At 48.9% G+C, this 18,916-nt stretch overlaps 1 protein-coding gene across 1 annotated transcript; it reads left to right on the plus strand.

The window, feature by feature from the left end:
* Positions 1–6,694: 6,694 nt before the first annotated feature.
* On the plus strand, positions 6,695–11,551 carry LOC116758299. The gene is made up of 5 exons (XM_032641134.1): positions 6,695–6,719; positions 8,639–8,818; positions 9,913–10,006; positions 10,331–10,468; positions 10,853–11,551. Exons 1-5 carry the CDS (start codon positions 6,695–6,697, stop codon positions 11,253–11,255), a joined length of 840 nt encoding a protein of 279 aa, XP_032497025.1. The 3' UTR covers positions 11,256–11,551.
* The last annotated feature ends 7,365 nt before the right edge of the window (positions 11,552–18,916 follow it).

Consider the following 18,916-nt stretch of genomic DNA (forward strand, 5'->3'; position numbering starts at 1 on the left):
TCCAATCTAGAAGAAAGCACACAGACTAGATTACGACTCAAGTTGCCCAGGTTGGCATTTGGCAGGGGATGGTGCGTGAGCACTCTTAGGCCAGAGGAGACCTTGGAAGCTAAGCTGGCTGGAGCCATCTTGAAGGGACACTGTCTAAGCGGGGGCCTGCCAGAGGAAGGTGGGATCACAAGAGGACACCCAGAGAGTGCACGTCCTGAGTCAGTCCCCGTGTTGTCGAGGCTGTCTCAAATTGTGTGTGTGGAGAAGGGAGGGATGACGTGATCAGATCTGCATTTCAAGAACATTCTGGCTGGAGCGTGGAGAATGGAGGGGACCAGAGGAGCAGTAAGAGGGCGTGTTAATAAGCCAATCAGGTGAAAGGAGCAGGTAGCATGGACCAGAATGGGGACTGCAGAGATGGTGAGAAGTAGATGGATCTAGAAGATGCCAAAGAGGTCAAAGTGATTGAATTGGGGGGAGGGTAAACAAGGAGGAGGCACCCACGACTCCTTGTTTCCTGATTTGCCCATGTGGCTGCCTGATGGAGCCATGGACTCAGAGAACCCTGGAAAAGGGCCACGTTCCAGGGAAGAGACCATGTGTTTTGCCTCGGTCATGGGAACTCGGGTGACTTGAAGACACACAGACAAAAATGTCAAGTAAGCAAATGGAAGCTTTGGGCCGGGGTGAGATGGCTTAGAAAAAAGAGTGAGACGTGAAGGCAGCCTAAGAGCCCACCTTGAGAAACTCAACAGTCAAGGCCAGGACGAGGAGAAGGCACCAGTGCCGGGAAAAGAGGAAGAGAAGGAGCTGCCAGAGACCTGACCAAAACGCCATGTGCTGCACCTGTTCTCAACGCTGGCTGCACAACAGGGAATAAAACAGATGAGTTCCCTGCCCGCACAGAGTTTACAGTCAGGGGCAGGGGGGCAGGGAACAGTAAGCAAGAAAATCTTAACATTATAGAACTAGAAATTGGAATAAATGTTGTAAAGGGAAAGACAGGGAACAAGAGTGAATTGTGGGGCAGGGAAGGGTTCTCGGAGGAGGTGACATTTATACAGATTAGCTCACCCACACAGGATGCTAATTTGGGGCAGCTGTCCCGGGGCAAATGTCACCGGGATCCCTGGCGATTTCTTAAACCCTTGGCATTGGAGGCGCCAGTGCACAATGAAGAGAGAAGTGTTTGGAGAAGGGGAACTCCCTGGTGCCTGTTATCTGCTTCCCCACTGGAGAGTGTTCTTCCCTCCCCAGCTCCTTCCCTGCAGCTGCCAGGGACCCAGTGACTAAGTGTCTTCAACTAGTGAGTGTCTCCCCAAAGAACGGGAGAGGACCTGCAGAACTGACCCAGGACACAAACGCCCGGCCGTGAATGGGTGGGAGAGAAGCTGTCACAGCCCCTGGTCCAGTCGGAAGGTGTTTGGGCTCTTGTTCAAGGCCTGAGACCTGAAGACCTGGCTGGCACTGGCCACTAAGGGAGCCAAGTCCTTGTTCAAAGCCAAGTGCCCCAGAGGGTGTCAGGTACCACTCAGCCCTGCCAAGCAGTCTGCAAAGAAATGCTAACTGGGGTTGCCATGGTGATTGCTGTGCTACAGGCACGCGGGTGGGGTTGAGGGGTGGGTGTCAGCTGGCGGTGTCTCTGGGGCTTGAGCCTTGGGAAGAATACAGCCCAAGAGCTCCACCACCGGCCTGAAAGACACCCCGGCCTAAGGGTGCATTTATACATTCAAAGCCCCTGTCAGACTGCTCTATTGGATTTCTTTTAATTGATTTCTTTCAAAGTAAACAGTATAGTATTATTTATATACAATCCCATTAACTAAGCAAATGGGAAGCCCCGTTTTAAGGCAGCCTCCTTAAGCACTGTGAGAAAGCACGAAGCCACAGTGAAGAGCTTAGGCTCTGGGGTCAGACAGACGCAGGTTCAAAATCCAGCCCCACCACCTGCCGGCTCTGCCCCCTACCGGTTCAGTGACAGGCAAATTCCGAAACTTCCTTCTGCCTTCCTTTGGTTTTATAGGATGAGATGACAGAACCTTCTTCGCAGGGGTGTTGTGAGAATTCAACGAGATGATATCTGTAAGGGACTTGATAATAATAGTAATGATAACAATGCTAACATTTATCGAACGCTTCAAGTACATCGAACGTGGTCAGAGTGACTCACCCGAATGAGTTAATGACCTATCTCATGGAACTGGAGATTCTTAGGTTGAGATTCTGAAGATCCTTTCCCAATCTTAGCCTGACCCCACCTTTCTGGATCCCTTTTATGATTTTACTCCCTCCCCAAGCCAGACACAAGTCCTTGGCCACAGCTGCACAGGCCTCTCTTCTCCTCCTTTTCCAGCTGCTGCCCTCTCTCACGCCTCTGACCACGCTCCCCCCTCCCTGGGTTCACTCGGCGCCACCTTGGTCTACCAAACTCCTACTCATCTTTCAGGGTGCAATGCAAATGTCACCTGCTCTTTGAAGCCTCCCCCACCACATCCAGGCAGTCAGCTGCGCCCTCCTCCGTGCCCCCACGCACTTCCTGCACACCTTCTGAATGATACTAACAAACACAGGTGTCAAGCACCATGCTGAAGTCCTTTATTTTAGCTCATTCAATCCTCACAGGCACCCTATAACATAGGATTGGTAATGAACCCCGTTTTAGGATGCAAAACTTAAGGCCCAGAGAAGCTAAGTAACTTGCCCAGTGCCGAGTAGCCCATAAGCAGCAGAGCCAGGGCACAGGCCTTATGACTCCAGAGTCGGTGCTGGTAACCGCTGCACCAGACTGCTTCTCCCTGCCGCTGGGGGCCCAAGCCCACCTCCTCCAGCAGGTGGGGAGAGCCAGAGATTGCGCTGCATTCATTTCAGCAGCCCTGCCATCCAGCATAGCAGCTGGCGCCCAGGCACATGAAAACTCCCACTCCACGCAACCCCACACACACTAAACTAGACTATTTAAGGAGAAACCACTAATCCAGTAAACTCATCCATGTGTCCTGGTCTCTTTTTCTTTCTGTCCTTGATTAGGAAACTCAGCTCTGAGTCCTGTCCAAGGGGCCCAGTAGAATCTCTTTGAAGTTGATGAATAATAAAGAGCTTCTTCAAGTTTATTGAATTAAAAACAAACAAACAAAAAACAGCAGTTTTTTTCCCCCCTGGGGAGAAGTCTGGAGCCTAATGATAAAATAGAGACATATTATTTGTCATGACACCTTTTCCCATTGAAAGGAAGGGAATCCATTTCTAAAGAAAAGAGTAATAACAGAATTCAAAAGGTAACTGGGCTTCCAGAAGGGTCCCTCTCTGTCCGGGCAGCTCCCAGAGGCAGCTGTGAGGCCAGAGGAAGTCTTAAACAGAGAGCTTGAGAGGGCACCGCTGGCCACGAAATCATAGCAGTAGCCCAAGGCCCCAGCCCAGCTCAGCACCTCTCAGCCAGCGCTAGCTGGGGAGGCCAGGAATCGCAATAAGGGGAGAATATTTGAAAAATCTTTGGAGTTAGAAAGACTGAAAAGTTGCCCAGCCGGTGCTGGTCCCTTTGTTTGTTTGTTTGTTTCCCAAGTCTAGTGTCTAATTTGGGTGTTTCCAGGATTCTAGCCCTTTCCTCGTTGGAAGCAGATCATGTCTGGGGCCAACCGGTCCTTTGCTCCAAGTCACCCATGTTCCTCGGGACATTTTCCCCCTTAGAAACAAAAGGTGGAGCTTTGTCAAGATTCAGCAGCATTCCTCTCAAAGCCCCAAGGCTTGCCTCAGTTCGGCATGCACAAGAGGAGGCCTTTGAAGGTGCTAGGGCTCATTTCCTAATAAAGCAGGCCAAGAAAGAACCAACATCTTTCAAATTCAGGTCCTAAGCAGCTCTGTAAGAAATGGATTTTTAAGCCAAAGGCTTAAATTTGGACAAAAGCCTCAGATTTGGAAAATGCTTGAAACTAGAATTGGGAGGGGCCGGGGGTGTGGTAAGGAAACATGGGAGTGGGGAAACACTGGTACGGGGTTTTGCCTTCAGTCTGCAGTTACTAAGTTCACGAGTTTGTACCTTCCTGGTCCCATTGCTAAGTATACCCTGAGCACATATTTGTACCAAAACTCAACACGGAAATCAGAGTTATATGTCACAGGGTTGCTGTCCTTGAGTGATTCACCGTCCCACCAAGGACAGGAGACCAAAAATAAGCAAACGTCTGCATATAAAGGTCTTGGCACATGGTAAGTGTCTCTCAAAGTCGCTTCCTGGCCTCCCTTCGGGCTGCTGGAGAGGACAATGATGTGACCACTGGTGGTGTCTCTGGGTGGAAAGGAGCACACTCTCACCTCGGAATCACCTCGGAAAGAGAAAGTTCACTGTGGATCTAAGTGCCCAGCAGGACTGGTGAGGTGGGAAATGGCCAGGGGGTCCATGATGAGTGAGAATTGGCTGGTAGAGGGCAGGGGTGGGTGGGCAGGAGGAGGGTGGGTGTGGAGGGCAGAACTCTTGATCAGGGGCGCCGATGCCAGGCACAGTGGTTGAGCCTCGCCCAAGTTTCACATAGGAGCCAGACTCTGACAGCCATGTATGTGTTATGTGTGTATGTGCGTATGTCTGTTTACTTGCTTGCTTTTTGCTTTAATATTTTATTTAAAATACTTAATACGGGCTTCCCTGGTGGCGCAGTGGTTGAGAGTCCGCCTGCCGATGCAGCGGACACGGGTTCGTGCCCCAGTCTGGGAAGATCCCACATGCCACGGAGCGGCTGGGCCCGTGAGCCATGGCCGCTGAGCCTGCGTGTCCGGAGCCTGTGCTCCACAACGGGAGAGGCCCGCGTACCGCAAAAAAATAATAATAATAATAAAAAATACTTAACACTATTATAATTTTCTGAATTTGAATGTCTAGAGTGGGGGAACATTTGCTTTTCGATTTTCAATTTAGTTCCAGGCCCCGTTCCTATTACTCATCACTCAATTCGTACATTTATGTCCCCTGCCCACACTCCACAGAAGCTTATGGCCTCAGCCCTGTAGCTAACAGGGAAATTGGACATCTTCAGAATGACGTAAATGGTTGTTCAGAACTGTCACTTGCATGTAGAGTTGCCAGATAAAATACAGGTGCTCAGTTAAATCTGAGTTTTAGATAAACAGAAACTTTTTTGGCGGGGGGCATGTCATGCGGCATGTGGGATCTTAGTTCCCCAACCAGGGATTGAATCTGCACCCCCTGCGTTGGAAGCACGAAGTCTTAGCCACTGGATGGCCAGGGAAGTCCCCTAGATAAACGGAAACATTTTAATATGCCCATACAATAAAAATTATTCATTTTTTCTAAATTTCCAATTTAACTGAACATCTCGTTTTTGGTTTTTGCTATATCTGACGACCCTACTCCTATAGCATATGTTAAATTAATGGGAAGAAAGAGAGGATAAGACCAAATGCAGAAGTTGTATAGCCCCAGAAAGAGACAGATAACAGCTCCTATAACAGGGCAGATGGCTGGATTGGAGATGAACGATGTTCTGAAAAAAGAAGGAGCAGAACATGCAGCCTGGTTAGAGACATGGGACCAAAGCAGAGAATAACCCAAGAGTCACAGAAATGCAGCTCACGCTACAGCTCCACCACACGTGGGTAATTAGACGAGATGCTCCCAGCCTCGGTTTCCCCATTACCACCTCCTAGCCTGTGGAGAGGAGTAAAAAGATCATGGAAGTGCTACACAAACAGTAGTTGTTATCACAAAGGCCCCAGCCCTATTCTTCCCCACACACACCACTGCTCCAGCCAGGCCTCTTCCATGCTGTCTCTACCCAACTATTTTGATCCCAGGGTAAATGTCCCCTTGTTCCATCTCCCTGCTGCCCACTCTTCCACATGGGTACTTGTAGGACTCAAGAGTTTCCTGTCCTTGGCAAACTGGATGACCTTTCCTCTGCTTTTTTTTGTTTGTTTGTTTGTTTTGTGGTACGCAGGCCTCTCACTGTTGTGGCCTCTCCCGTTGCGGAGCACAGGCTCCAGATGCGCAGGCTCAGCGGCCATGGCTCACGGGCTCAGCCGCTCCGCGGCATGTGGGATCCTCCCGGACCGGGACACGAACCCGTGTCCCCTGCATCGGCAGGCGGACTCTCAACCACTGCGCCACCAGGGAAGCCCTCCTCTGCTTTTTAATGAGCAGTTGGTAAATGTTTATTAGGGCAGAGATGGGGACGCAGTCCCACAAGCCAGAGGCTCTGACGATCCAGGTCGCCATCAGCCCATGACCAAACAGCCTCTGGGTCGGAGCGAATGTACTTGGACCTACACCTGGTTCCTCTACCAGGCAGAAACCTGCTTTGCAGACGACGCAGGGCAGTGGCCCTGAAACTGACCCTCCCCTCGCCGCTTTTTGTGACTTGGGACAGATCGTGTGGCTTTTCCATCCAAACGTAAGGTTTCACTTTTTTTACTGGATGTCCTTTTACTTTCGTTGTTTTTTTCCTTTCTTCATATCCATGTTACAACTAGTGCTAACACTGCAAGTGTCTAAACAATTTCTTTCTGAGTTATACTTGATGCAGACATAAGACTCTCTCTCTCGCTTGGATTCCTTCAAGTCACTTGCCCCACCCTCAGAAAGCTTTGCCTTCCTTACATACACGCCTGGACAGGGGGCTCAGGACGGGAGCTGCACTTTTCCTTGGCCTCTGTTGCCACCTGCAGGATCATTTGGGGGAGAGTTCAAGGACGCTGGATGGCGGCGCAAAGAGAAGGCAAAGGTAGTGTGGAGTCTTTGGGCTTCACCGGTTGTCAAGAGATTTCATAAGGCACGACCTCATCGCCTCTCTGGCGCTCCAGATCCAATATTTAATTAGCTGCATGGCTTTGCGCAATCACTTCTGTGAGTCTATTTCCTCATCTCTGAAACGGTATTTGATATCCATAAAATCGCTTTGATAGTGATTATTGAGGGGTCACTCATTCATTTATGTGTTCATGAAGCAAACACCACATCGGATACAAAGACATGAAAAAAAAAAAAGATTTCCTGGAGGAAATCACAGTCTTACAGTGGCATCAGTCAAACACATAGGAAACTGTCCGTTGTTGTGAGAGAGTTATGACCAAAGTGTCGTGGGAATTAAGTAGTGACTAACTCTGTCTGGTGCAAGCAGGGAAGGTTTCACAGTGGAAGTGCCACACGAACTGGATTTGGAAAAACAAACTGGAGTTGACCAGAATTCGGAAGAATGCACAGGAGTCATCCACCATATAAAGAAGAGGGGAAAGGACATTCCAGAGAGAGGGAGCAATGAACCAAAATGCTTTGACTCAGCTTGTTCTAGAAAGTTCCCAAGGAGTGAATGAACTTTCGCATCCTGCAGCAGCCTTGGTAGGAGAGAAGTGTGAGGAGAGAGAATTTTTCTAACTTCAAAGCCAGGAGGCAGCCGCTCTCGCTGCCTATGGCAAGGCCCAGCCCTGGCAGGAGTTGTAGGATGCAGATGAGGAAGCCAAACAGACCATTCAAGGCAGGATTGGGAGGTTCGCTCATGACCCGGGCACTCACCACGTGGCCTTGGCTAAGTGAGCCATCCTCTCCATGCTTCAGTTTCCTTATTTGCAAATGGCGATAATAATACCCACCTCAAGAGTGTCCTTGCCAGATGCAAGCAAAATCATTAACCCAGGGCCTGACACAGACATACGCAGATACATTAGCCAGTGGAATTACAATCAGAGGTGAGCCTTCAGGAAGTTATTTTACCTCCCAAAGCCCACGTTCCTCACCCATAAAATGCGAATAACAATGTTTGGCCTGCACGCACCAGGAATTTATTGTGACGATACCATCAAGAAATATAAGCTGTAAAGTTCATATAAACCTGAGTTACAAACAAGAGAGAAGAAGATGAGATCATCGAATCTACTTTTTTTTTTTTTTTTTTTGCGGTATGTGGGCCTCTCACTGTTGTGGCCTCTCCCGTTGCGGAGCACAGGCTCCGGATGCACAGGCTCAGCGGCCATGGCTCACGGGCCCAGCCGCTCCGCGGCACGTGGGATCTTCCCGGATCGGGGCACGAACCCGTGTCGCCTGCATCGGCAGGCGGACTCTCAACCACTGCACCACCAGGGAAGCCCTCGAACCTACATTTTTAAGATACACTGAGTGCCTGCTACTTGTAAGGCATTTTCACTTTCGTGACCTCATTTAACTTTTCCTGAAGACAACCTTCTGAGGTGAGTACCACATTTATTTTCATTTTACGTGTGATGCAAGTAAGAGTCAGAGAGGTTGGTTTGTCCATTTACCAGATGCTCTCTGAGCAGGCCCTGTGCCTGAGCCATGAGCCAGAGAGGATCATGGGAGCTGTGATGTGCACGATGGCGCCTCGGGCTCAGGGCTTGGACTCCTGTGTCTCACTCATCCTCTCGCTGATCTCTCCAGCCTTAGGGTTTTCAGCACCGCCTATATGTATCCCGACAACCCCATATTTCCATCTCCAGCCCAGCCCTCCCGAGACACGAGTGTCTGCCTAGCCAACCTCTCCACTGGCTTTTCTAATAGATACCTCACCCTGAATATGTCCAAAATACAGCTCTACTCCTCCTTTCCTCCACAGTCTCCCAGTCTCAGTCAGCAGCAGCTCTATCCTTCCAACTGCTTGGAGTCATCTTCGATGTCCTTCACACCTCACAGGAGGGCAGGAATCTTTTTTCTACTACTTTGAAAACTACACCCAGAATCTGAGCACCTCTTTCCACCCCTGCCCCGCGAGAACCTCACCATGGCCCGGATCATCACCATGGCCGGATCATCACCATGGCCCTCATTTTGTTGTTACCGCCTATTCACAGCCAAGTGTGATCCTTGTGAAGAGTAAGTACCCACCTGTTGGGCAAAACCCACAAATGGGTCCCCGTATCATTCACATTAGAGCCCATAAAATGTGTGCAGAGCCCTATACGATCGGCCCCCTTCCAACAGACATGCTCTAGTTATTATATGTATTGCTTATTGTCTGACTACAAGCTCGGCCAGGGGTCCTATACTGGCACATAGAAATACGCCTTGAATGGATAAAATGACTGTACAAGTGTTTGATTACTTATAGGAAATGCTACGAACAAGATGTGCTTCTCTAAAAGGAAATTCACAGGGAGAGAGCCAGAATCCATCTGGATCTTACAGCTCCAAGCCCAGAGCTCATCCCCTAAGGAAGACAGTGTGCAACCCAGTGCCTGGCACAGAGCAGGGGCTCCCACAAGCTAGCTGAACTGGAAAATGAAGGGATTTCAGAAAGCAGGGAAAGCCTTCCCTCACCCTCTTGCAGAGGCTGCTCAGCCGTGCTGCTCTCTCTTTCTCTGTCTCCCTGCATGCGCCCATGCACACACACCAACGCCCTGCCTCCCTGGGCCTGCTTTCCTTCAGGTGGGGGCCTTGTGGCTCCTTAAAATGTGAACAGCTCTCAGGAGGAGGAATAAAAGGAGAGTCACCAGGACAGAGTCAGCTCGCACTGGCTGTGCTAGAGAGGACACGTGCAGGAACCCTCTCCCCTGAGCCTTACTGCAAGTGAGGGGGAAGCCAGCACTGCTGGATCTTCTGGAGGACCGCGATGAGGAAAGGGAAGACATAAGTCCCACCTCAGCGGTTGGGTGGAGAGAGGAGACGTGCCCAGGAGCCCTTGAGAACTTAGAATAAGGTTGCCCTCTGCCGGTAAACCTGTGAAATCAGCCCACAGAGGAAGGGTGCAGAGATAAATGTGCAAAAAACAGCCCGACTAAACCGTAGCCTGAGTGCGTGTATTAACACACCTCAGATGGGGCGCATCACAAAAGAGAGGAGGAAGGGGACACGGATCTAGGTAAGGGCGAGCCTTATGGGGCTCACGGAAGTGTCTGGTCACGTTGAGATGGGTTAACAGACTGTCCGAGTCTAATGTCCCCATACCTTTGATCCTTCTAACTCTCCAGCTCTGAGTTCACCGTTTTCCAGCAACTTCGCCGGCTCCGGCCTCCCACTGGGCTTGCCAGCAGCGAGGAGACGCACCCGCAGGCGAACTCACAGGTGTGGACCCCAGCCTCCCTTTCTCGGTGTACATGAATAAATGACGCTCCGCGTGGCTAGCACAGCCCAGCCCTTCCCAGGCAGGTCACCAGTGCTGTGCGGGCGCCGCGCACAGGTAGGATCCAGAGGGGGCGAGCGGGGCTCGGATCCCGGAGCCGAGGGCTGGCCTCCGACGCCCCAGCCGCCTTCCCGAGCTGGGATCGGGTCCCACCCGGGTCTCCAGCGGGTCCAAGGGAGGCCCAGAGGGTAACGCAGAATTGGGTAGATGAGAGCGCAACTTTCTGGGAAGAGAGTCTAAGGCTTCCTTCCCTTTGACGCTCAAAGGCTACCAGTCCTTGGAAGGGGAGGAAGGACACGATCCGGCCAGCGAGAAGGAGCCTGGCTCTCCCTTCTGGACTCGGCCTACTTCTTTGACCTCATCCTCCCCGCAGTGCCGAGTGTCACCAGAGATGCAGGCAACGGGTGGGTGTCGGGAGCGGCGGGGGCAGGACCCCAGACCCGCAGGCGGGCACAGCCTACAGCGATCACAGGGAAGAAAGATTCTCTCAAATCCCCGTTCCCTCCTCTTTCGAGCCCTGGCCTCGGGAAGGGAGCCCCGGAGGCAGCGGACAAGCCCCCAGGGAACCGGGTGGCGACCCAGCCGCCCTCCTCCAAGCGCAGACGCCCTCCCCACCACCGCCGTCGTGGGGCTGGGGAGTTGTCAAAGGAGGCACCGGGTGTCCCTGTAGAAGGGAACGAGGGGTGTGTGTGTGTGTGTGTATTTTCCATCTCCCGGTACTACAGTGGGGTGAGGGTGGCTTAAGTTTATCCCGGTTTCGGGCCTGTGAGCCGTAACATCTTTTTCAGGCGCCGAAGAAAACAGGCTGAGTGGGGCTGGGAAAGGAGCGCAGTTGCCGAGAGGAAGGGGCCTGGATGTCACCATGCCGCCTCCCCGGGGGCCTCGGAACTTGGTGCGGCCACACCGCCGGCGGGACAAGACTCGATCCCGCCCAGGAAAGGGAGCGGCTTTCTCTCCGGCCCACCCCAAGGGAAAATAAACCACCTCTGGCGCTTTGCTGCATTCCTGATTTTTAACAAAACTATTGTTGGAGGTTGGCCCCAGTGCTTGCTCCTCGGCGGGAGCAAACCTGCCCACTCCCGGGCCCGCGGCGGAGCCAGCGCCGCCCAGCCGGCAGGCCGGGAACAATGCCTCTTTGTAGCTGGCCCTCGAGGCAGCTGCGGCCCGCCACGCCCAGGGCCCTCCCCCTAGAGAATTCCGAAAGCAGTCTCAAGCCCTGCTCTTCCTCGAGGTCTCGACCTGGGAAGAAAGCAAAGCATCCTTCCTAATCCTTCCGAGGGGGTGAGAGAGAAGGGAACTAACTTTTCCTGCGCCCCGTGTGTGCCAGCCCTTGAATCCTCCCTGGCAGCCTTGTCCAGAGGAATTATAACCCGCCTTTAGTTTATGTGCCTTGTGCCAGGTCCCACAATGGTAAATGGCAGAGGGGATCTCAAACTCAGCGCTATAAGAAATTATATATACATATTTTTTTTTCTTTTCACCACCCAGGGTTGAGGATTAAAGCCATTTTGACATTGTCCCTGGCATTTGCTTGACTCCAGTTCTTCCATATGCCCCAAGAAATAACATCTTTCCACCCCTCTTTCACCCACCTCCTTGGTTGCCTGATAGCAGTGGTCACAATGTGACTGTTTGCGGCGGGGGGTTGGGGGGGGGGTGGGGAGGGGGTGGGGGGGGTGGGGGGGGTGGGTCCTGCCTCCTCGTTCGGTTCTGAGAGGACAGTGCCATCTGTTTGTTGGATGTGCTTCCAGAATGGTCCTCTTCTCTCCGGCTCTGGCTTGTCAGCCCTCACTCAGTGCTCACACCCATCTCGCAGTGCACTGCCAGGACCTGGGAGCACCTAGTCCCTCCCAGCCACCTTGCAGAAGGGCAGAGCCTCAGGGCCTTTGAGGGGCTATTGGCAGCATCCACAGGCATCCACACAGGATAGAGCCAGTCCCAGGCCGAGGATGATTGCCAAAGGCACGGGGCAGTGGGTGCTGGCTGTGGGGTCGCTAAGGGACTACAGACCCAAAGTAGAGACTGAATGGCTTCTTGGGTGAATACTGACATGGGGGTGCTGGTTATTTGTGGGAAGGCAAAGATGCGGTGCTGACACTCACAGCTCCATACATTACAAACGTCTTCCCCGACCCCACCCCACCCCTTTCCCTGCATTCTTCCTCTATTTGCACTGACTGTGAACCACTTCTTGCCAAATGACTCAGTACAGATGGGAAGTTTAATTTATTTGAGGGAGGCCTGTATGCTATCTGGATACCAACAGTCACCAAAAAAAAAAAAAAAAAAAAAAAAAAATTTTGAACTACCTAAATAAAGATAAAATGCCCAGTACTGGTAACTGATCGATGCAAAATTTGCAGCCCCTGATGGACCCTGAATGTTTGGATCAATCAAAAGCAAGACCAGGGCAATATATGTGGGGTTCATGGACCTCAGGAATTTTGAGGCAAGACGGTCAAGTGAAAAGTGTGTAGGCTCCAACCTGGCTTACAATACCAGTTCTGACACAAGCTGTGTGATCTTGGACCAGTTACTCAAGCTCTCAGAGCTTCAGATACAAAAATGGAAATAATAATTCTTTATTTTGGCACAGTTATTATGAAGAGTAAAGGAAATAACATATTTGAAAGTTCCTGTAGTACAGAGAGTGTTCATTTTATTGTTGAAAATTCTATTAGTAGGGGCTTCCCTGGTGGCACAGTGGTTAAGAATCTGCATGCCAATGCAGGGGACACGGGTTCGAGCCCTGTTTCAGGAAGATCCCACATGCTGTGGAGCAACTATGCCTGTGCGCCACCACTACTGAGCCTGAGCTCTAGAGCCCGCGAGCCACAACTACTGAGTCCATGTGTCATAACAACCGAAGCCCACGCACCTAGAACCTGTGCTCCACGAGAGAAGCCACCACGATGAGAAGCCCGTGCACCGCAACAAAGAGCAGCCCCTGCTCGCTGCAACTAGAGAAAGCCTGCGCACAGCAACAAAGGCCCAACGCAGTCAAAAATAAATAAATAAAAATTTTAAAAATAAATTTAAAAAGAAAATTCTATTAGAATTGAAGCCAAAAATGATTTCTGTGATCACGTGTTTCAAACCTCTGGAAAGACAAGCCATCAGAGGTCTTTGGGTGCCTCAGGCAGGATCTGCAGGTATGAGAAGGGAGAAGGAGAAGGTAGAATGAGGTCTGCGGGTTCAGGGACTTATTTCCCTCTTGGTTTCCCAGTTTGGGTGCAGAGGGAGGAAACATGGTGTTCTGGCAGCATGAGTAGTTTTGGCAACATTTCAAAAATTGTCCCCCTTTTCTGATCAACCTGCCCAACTCCAGTCTCTTCTCTTCTCTCCTCCCTTCACTCCTTTCTCCTTCTCTTCCTGTTTCTTCCCACACCCATGAGATCGCAGTTAGTCCTTTTGAATCTCAATTTCCTCCTCTGAAAAGCTTGTAATAAGAGTAGTTCGAAGACCTAAATGTAAGGTCAGACACTATAAAACTCTTAGAAGAAAGCATAGGTAGAACACTCTGACATAAATCACAGCAATATCTTTTTTGATCCACTGCCTAGAGTAATGAAAATAAAAACAAAAATAAACAAATGGGACCTAATTAAATTTAAAAGCTTCTGCACAGCAAAAGAAACCATAAATAAAATGAAAAGACAAACCAGAGAATGGGAGAAAATATTTGCAAACAAAGCAACCGACAAGGGATTAATCTCCAAAATATAATAAGTGCATGCAGCTCTATAACAAAAAAAAAATGAACAAGCCAATCAAAAAACAGGCAGATGATCTAAGTAGCCATTTCTTCAAAGAAGACGTACAGGGAGTTCCTTGATGGTCCAGTGGTTAGCACTTGGAGCTTTCACTGCCAAGGCCTGGGTTCTATCCCTGGGTGGGGAACTAAGATCCCACAAGCCAAACAGCATGGCCAAAACAAAAAGAAAGAAAGAAGAAGACATACAGATGGCCAAAAAGCACATGAAAAGATGCTAAACATCACTAATTATCAGAGAAATGCAAATCAAAACTACAGTGAGGTACCACCTCACACCAGTCAGAATGGCCATCATCACAAAATCTACAAACAATAATTGCTGGAGAGGGTGTGGAGAAAAGGGAACCCTCATACACTGTTGGTGGGAATGTAATCTGGTACAACCACTATGGAGAACAGTATGGAGGTCCCTTATAAAACTAGAACTACCGTATGATCCAACAATACCACTCCTGGGCATATATCCAGAGAAAACCATAATCCGAACGTATACATGCACCCCAGTGTTCATTGCAGCACTGTTTACAATAGACAAGACATGGAAGCAACCTAAATGTCTATCAACAGAGGAATGGATAAAGAAGATGTGGAACATATACACAATGGAATATTACTCAGCCATAAAAAAGAATGAAATAATGCCATTTGCAGCAACATGGAGGGACCTAGAGATTATCATACTAAGTGAAGTCAGACAAGAGAAAGACAAGTATCTTATGATATCACTTATATGTGGAATCTAAAAAAAATGGTACAAATGAACTTATTTACAAAACAGAAATAGAGTCACAGATATAGAAAACAAACTTATGGTTACCAGGGGGAAATCAGGAGAGGGATGAATTGGGAGATTGGGATTGACATATACACACTACTATACATAAAATAGATAACTAGGGACTTCCCTGGAGGTCCAGTGGTTGGGACTTCATCTTCCAATGCAGGGGGTGCAGGTTCGATCCCTGGTCGAGGAGCTAAGATCCCACATGCCTCGCGGCCAACAAACCAAAACATAAAACAGAAGCAGTATTGTAACAAATTCAGTAAAGACTTAAAAAAAAATTAGATAACTAATAAGGATCTACTGTACAGCACAGGGAGCTCTGCTCAGTACTCTGTAATGACCTATATGGGAAAATAATATTAAAAAGAGTGGTTATATGTATATGTATAACTGATTCACTTTGCTGTACAGCAGAAACTAACAGAACACTGTAAATCAAGTATACTCCAATAAAATTTTTTTTAAAAAAAAGAGTAGTTCAGGGCTTCCCTGGTGGCGCAGTGGTTGACAGTCTACCTGCCGATGCAGGGGACACGGGTTCATGCCCCGGTCCGGGAAGATCCCACATGCCGCGGAGCAGCTAGGCCCGTGAGCCATGGCCGCTGAGCCCGCACGTCTGGAGCCTAGGCTCCGCAATGGGAGAGGGCACAACAGTGAGAGGCCCTCGTACCGAAAAAAAAAAAAAAAAAAAAGTAGTTCATAGGGTTGTAATAAGGATTAAGTGAGATAACATATAATCGATAAATCAGTCCTATTTCCCTTAAGTTGTCTCATCTTTTCCTCTTCCTTCTTGACATCTAATTCTCCCTGCTCTCCTTCTTCCTGTTTCCCACAGAGACAGAACGTTGAGGACCCGGAAACATGCGGTTCCTTTATTCCATCCCACCCTCTTGGGTGGCTGCCCTTTGAAGACGACTGTCTTTATGATTAGCAATTTCTCACCACCGGCCTCTATGAGTGAACAGCTCCTGAATTATTTACTTTCAGGAACTCTTCATTGGGTGTGTGTCACAACTTGGAATCCTAGAGTAAATAAATTCAATACTGTAAGCTGATTCAATGTGGGGTCACGCCTAAACTCAACCACATTAAAAATGTACCAGCTTGCCCTGAGGGCTCCTAGGACAGGTTACATAGAGGAAATCGGAGTGTTCATCTTAGCACTTTGTTTAGACTTAGAGATCGGGCTTCTCCTTTTGAGGGGGGCACTGAATATTCTAGAGCCCTGCAGGAAAGACTCTCCTGGCCCAGAGCTAGGGCTGGCTGCCCTTACCCATCGAGGTCCCTCCCCTCTGTGATGCTGCCTCCCTTTTACAGTTCCTTCTGGATTGACCACTAATGCATTTGTTTATTCTGCAACCATCTACTGTGATGCCTGCTATGGTGGATAGGGTGATAATAAAGGTCCAGACCCCTTGCCCCTAATCGGGACAACTCTGAAGGGCTATGCCAGCTTCAGAGGGCTTCATGGGCCTGCTGAGTTCTTTGTTCTGACTGCATCACAGCCCACCTTCTCTTTTGCCTTGTCCTGTGTCTTTGCCTTCCCTCACAGGTGTGGTCCCTGAGCACTCCTCAGTTAACTTCCTTCGCGCTAATCTCATCTCAGAGTCTGATCCCTGGGATCCCAACCTGCACCATGGAGCTGCATGGAAAGCACATGGAAAGTGGACTGGGACACACCTGTGTTTAAATCCTACCTCTGTCACTTAGTGATGGTGTGACTTTAGGCAAGTTATTTAACCTCTCAAAATTTCATTTTTCGTCTGAAGGAAAAAGATTATTGTGAGGATTAAATGAGTTTATATATAGTGTGTAAGAACGTGGACCACTGGAGTAACTCAACGAATGTTAGTCCTTCCTTAAATAGTATTTCTCAAACATGACATCCCAGATCCCACTAGAACCATATTTCTAGTTTATAAATTTTAGTAGAATTTCTGTTTTTATATTCTTGAAAGTAATCCTGTATCTTTGAAAGGGGTGACTCTTTCATTATTAAAGTTCTAGAACACTGTCTTAGGTCAAGCATAATGGTGAAGAAATCAGAAGGACTGTGGATTTGGTGATCTTAAATAAGCCAGCTAACCATATCACCTAGCTAATCATTGCAAAAGTTCCTCACCTGTAGAACGGGTTATTAATAGTACATACTTAGGGCAGATGGTATCTTTCTTAAATGTTTACAACAGTGTTTCCCATCCCCACTGCTCTTCTGAAATGATCTTGCCATCAAAAGATGGAATCTAGTTCTCATCCTCTTGCATCTGGACTGGCCTCAGTGACTAGCTTGAACATTAGAATGTAACAGAAGCAATTTCTGGGATTTCCAAGGCTAGATCATATGAGTCTAAGTCATTTTGTCTAGGTGTCTTATAATGTGCCCTGTTGGAACCCAGCCACCATACTGTGAGAAGCCAAGCCCTGGGAGAGGTCGTGGTGTAGGTGTCGGCCGACAGCCAGCATCACTGCCAGCCAAGTGAAGGAGCCATATTTGATGTCCAGAACCACTGGGCCTTCAAACGCATGTGGTCCCAGTCAACATCTGACAGCAGCCCCATGAGACCCCAAAAAGTATGGCCCCACTGAGCCCAGCCAACCCAAAAACCATGACAGATAATAATAAATTGTTGTTTTAAGCCATTAAATTATGGGGCTGTTTGTCATGCGGCAACAGGAATCAAAATACTACCTCCTAGGTTTGTTGTGAGAAGTAAACGAGGTAATGCATGCAAGTTGATTAGCAAAGTTCTTGGTTAAGGATTACTACACTTATAGAAAAAGGCAAGCTGATTTATAGGGGAGCTAAAACATGGGTACAAATAAACTCAGTCCTAAGCAGGCATCATCTGATTCAATATTTAGTGAGCACCTGTCACATGCCAGCCTCTCTCTATAATCAGAAAACCTCAGAGTAGAAAGGAATCTTCTAGTTCAACCTCCCATCGAGTGAGGACATTCCTTCTTGAATGTTTGCTTAACCCAACAATTATTTATTAACCCCTGCTCTGTGCCGGGAAGGGTGGTAGATGGTAATGCTGGGAAATCAAACACAAAGATGCCTAAGACTCAGTCCAGGGCCAGAGGCGAACACGTGGACAGTTTCTGCACAGCGTAGCATCTGCGGAGAAGAGGGACACATTCCCCAGCATTGAATGGGGTGAATCATTTCATTGTCGGCCAGCTCTGGTGATTTCACCTCCCTGTGCACTGGCTTCTGCTGCTGTATTTTCTGTGTATCAACCTGTAGTTTGAATGGCAGTTCTCAGGCTCTTTGTCTTCTTGCTCCATATCCTGAAGTTGACTATTTACACATCCACTTACCCACCTCTTCTCATGTTGACCCTCATCAGGGGCACGTGAACACCAGCATGGGCTCTTTGAGGGCAGTACCTGGGTCCTGTTCATTGTTGGGGCCCCAGCCCCTAGATCAACCAGGAAGAAAGGAGGAGGAGAAGGGGGAGGAGGAGGGGGAGGAGGGGGAGGAGGAGGGGGAGGAGGAGGGGAGGGGGAGGGGAGGAGGGAGGGGAGGAGGGAGGGGAGGAGTAGGGGAGAAAACAAAAGACAACAAAAACAAACAAAATTGCATCCTGTTATGTGTGGGTTCAGAAAAATGCCAAAAATTCCTTTAATTCAAGTTCATTTCAAACAAGGACAGCAGGGAAAATTACCAGCATAAGCTGCCTTCTCAAGCTTCAAGCGAGTCTAAGTTTTTAATAGGCTGGGGTTTTAATAGACAGGTGAAACCAGTTTCTGAAAACCCTGTAAAAGTTCACTTTGAGTTCATTCCAGCCGGGTAGTTAATAGCTGCTACTGTTTATTTGCTGTCACTGTTTCCCACACACAGCCCTGTTTTATGGCTTCTTAAAATTACCTTTAAAAAGTGTTTCACAAACCATGAGATTTACACAAATCTACGGGTTAGAATTTTTATTTTAAAGAAGTATAAGTTCTGTGGCACATCTGAGAACGCTATTGTCTTCTCTTGAGAAACAGGAAGGGAACGCTGTATCACCCACCAGGGCAGAGCACACAGCCACCTGAGCTGGGCCTGTTCTTCCCAGCCTAACTCACCTGCTGAGAGCCGCACCCACACCTCACAGGCATGGGGAGCAGGAGCCCCGGGCGTGAATAGACCAACATTTGCTTCATTTCTTTATAGTTTCCCCTTCATATAAGTCAGACCCCTTCTCCTCATTCTCTTCCTCCTCATTTGAAAATGTTGTTATCACTTGTTTGTATTAGTGTTTCTCTGCATGGTTGTAATTATAGTTTACATGAAACATAGCACAGGGC

The sequence above is a fragment of the Phocoena sinus genome, chromosome 8, assembly GCF_008692025.1.
Source record: "Phocoena sinus isolate mPhoSin1 chromosome 8, mPhoSin1.pri, whole genome shotgun sequence".
Classification (NCBI taxonomy): Eukaryota; Metazoa; Chordata; class Mammalia; order Artiodactyla; family Phocoenidae; genus Phocoena; species Phocoena sinus.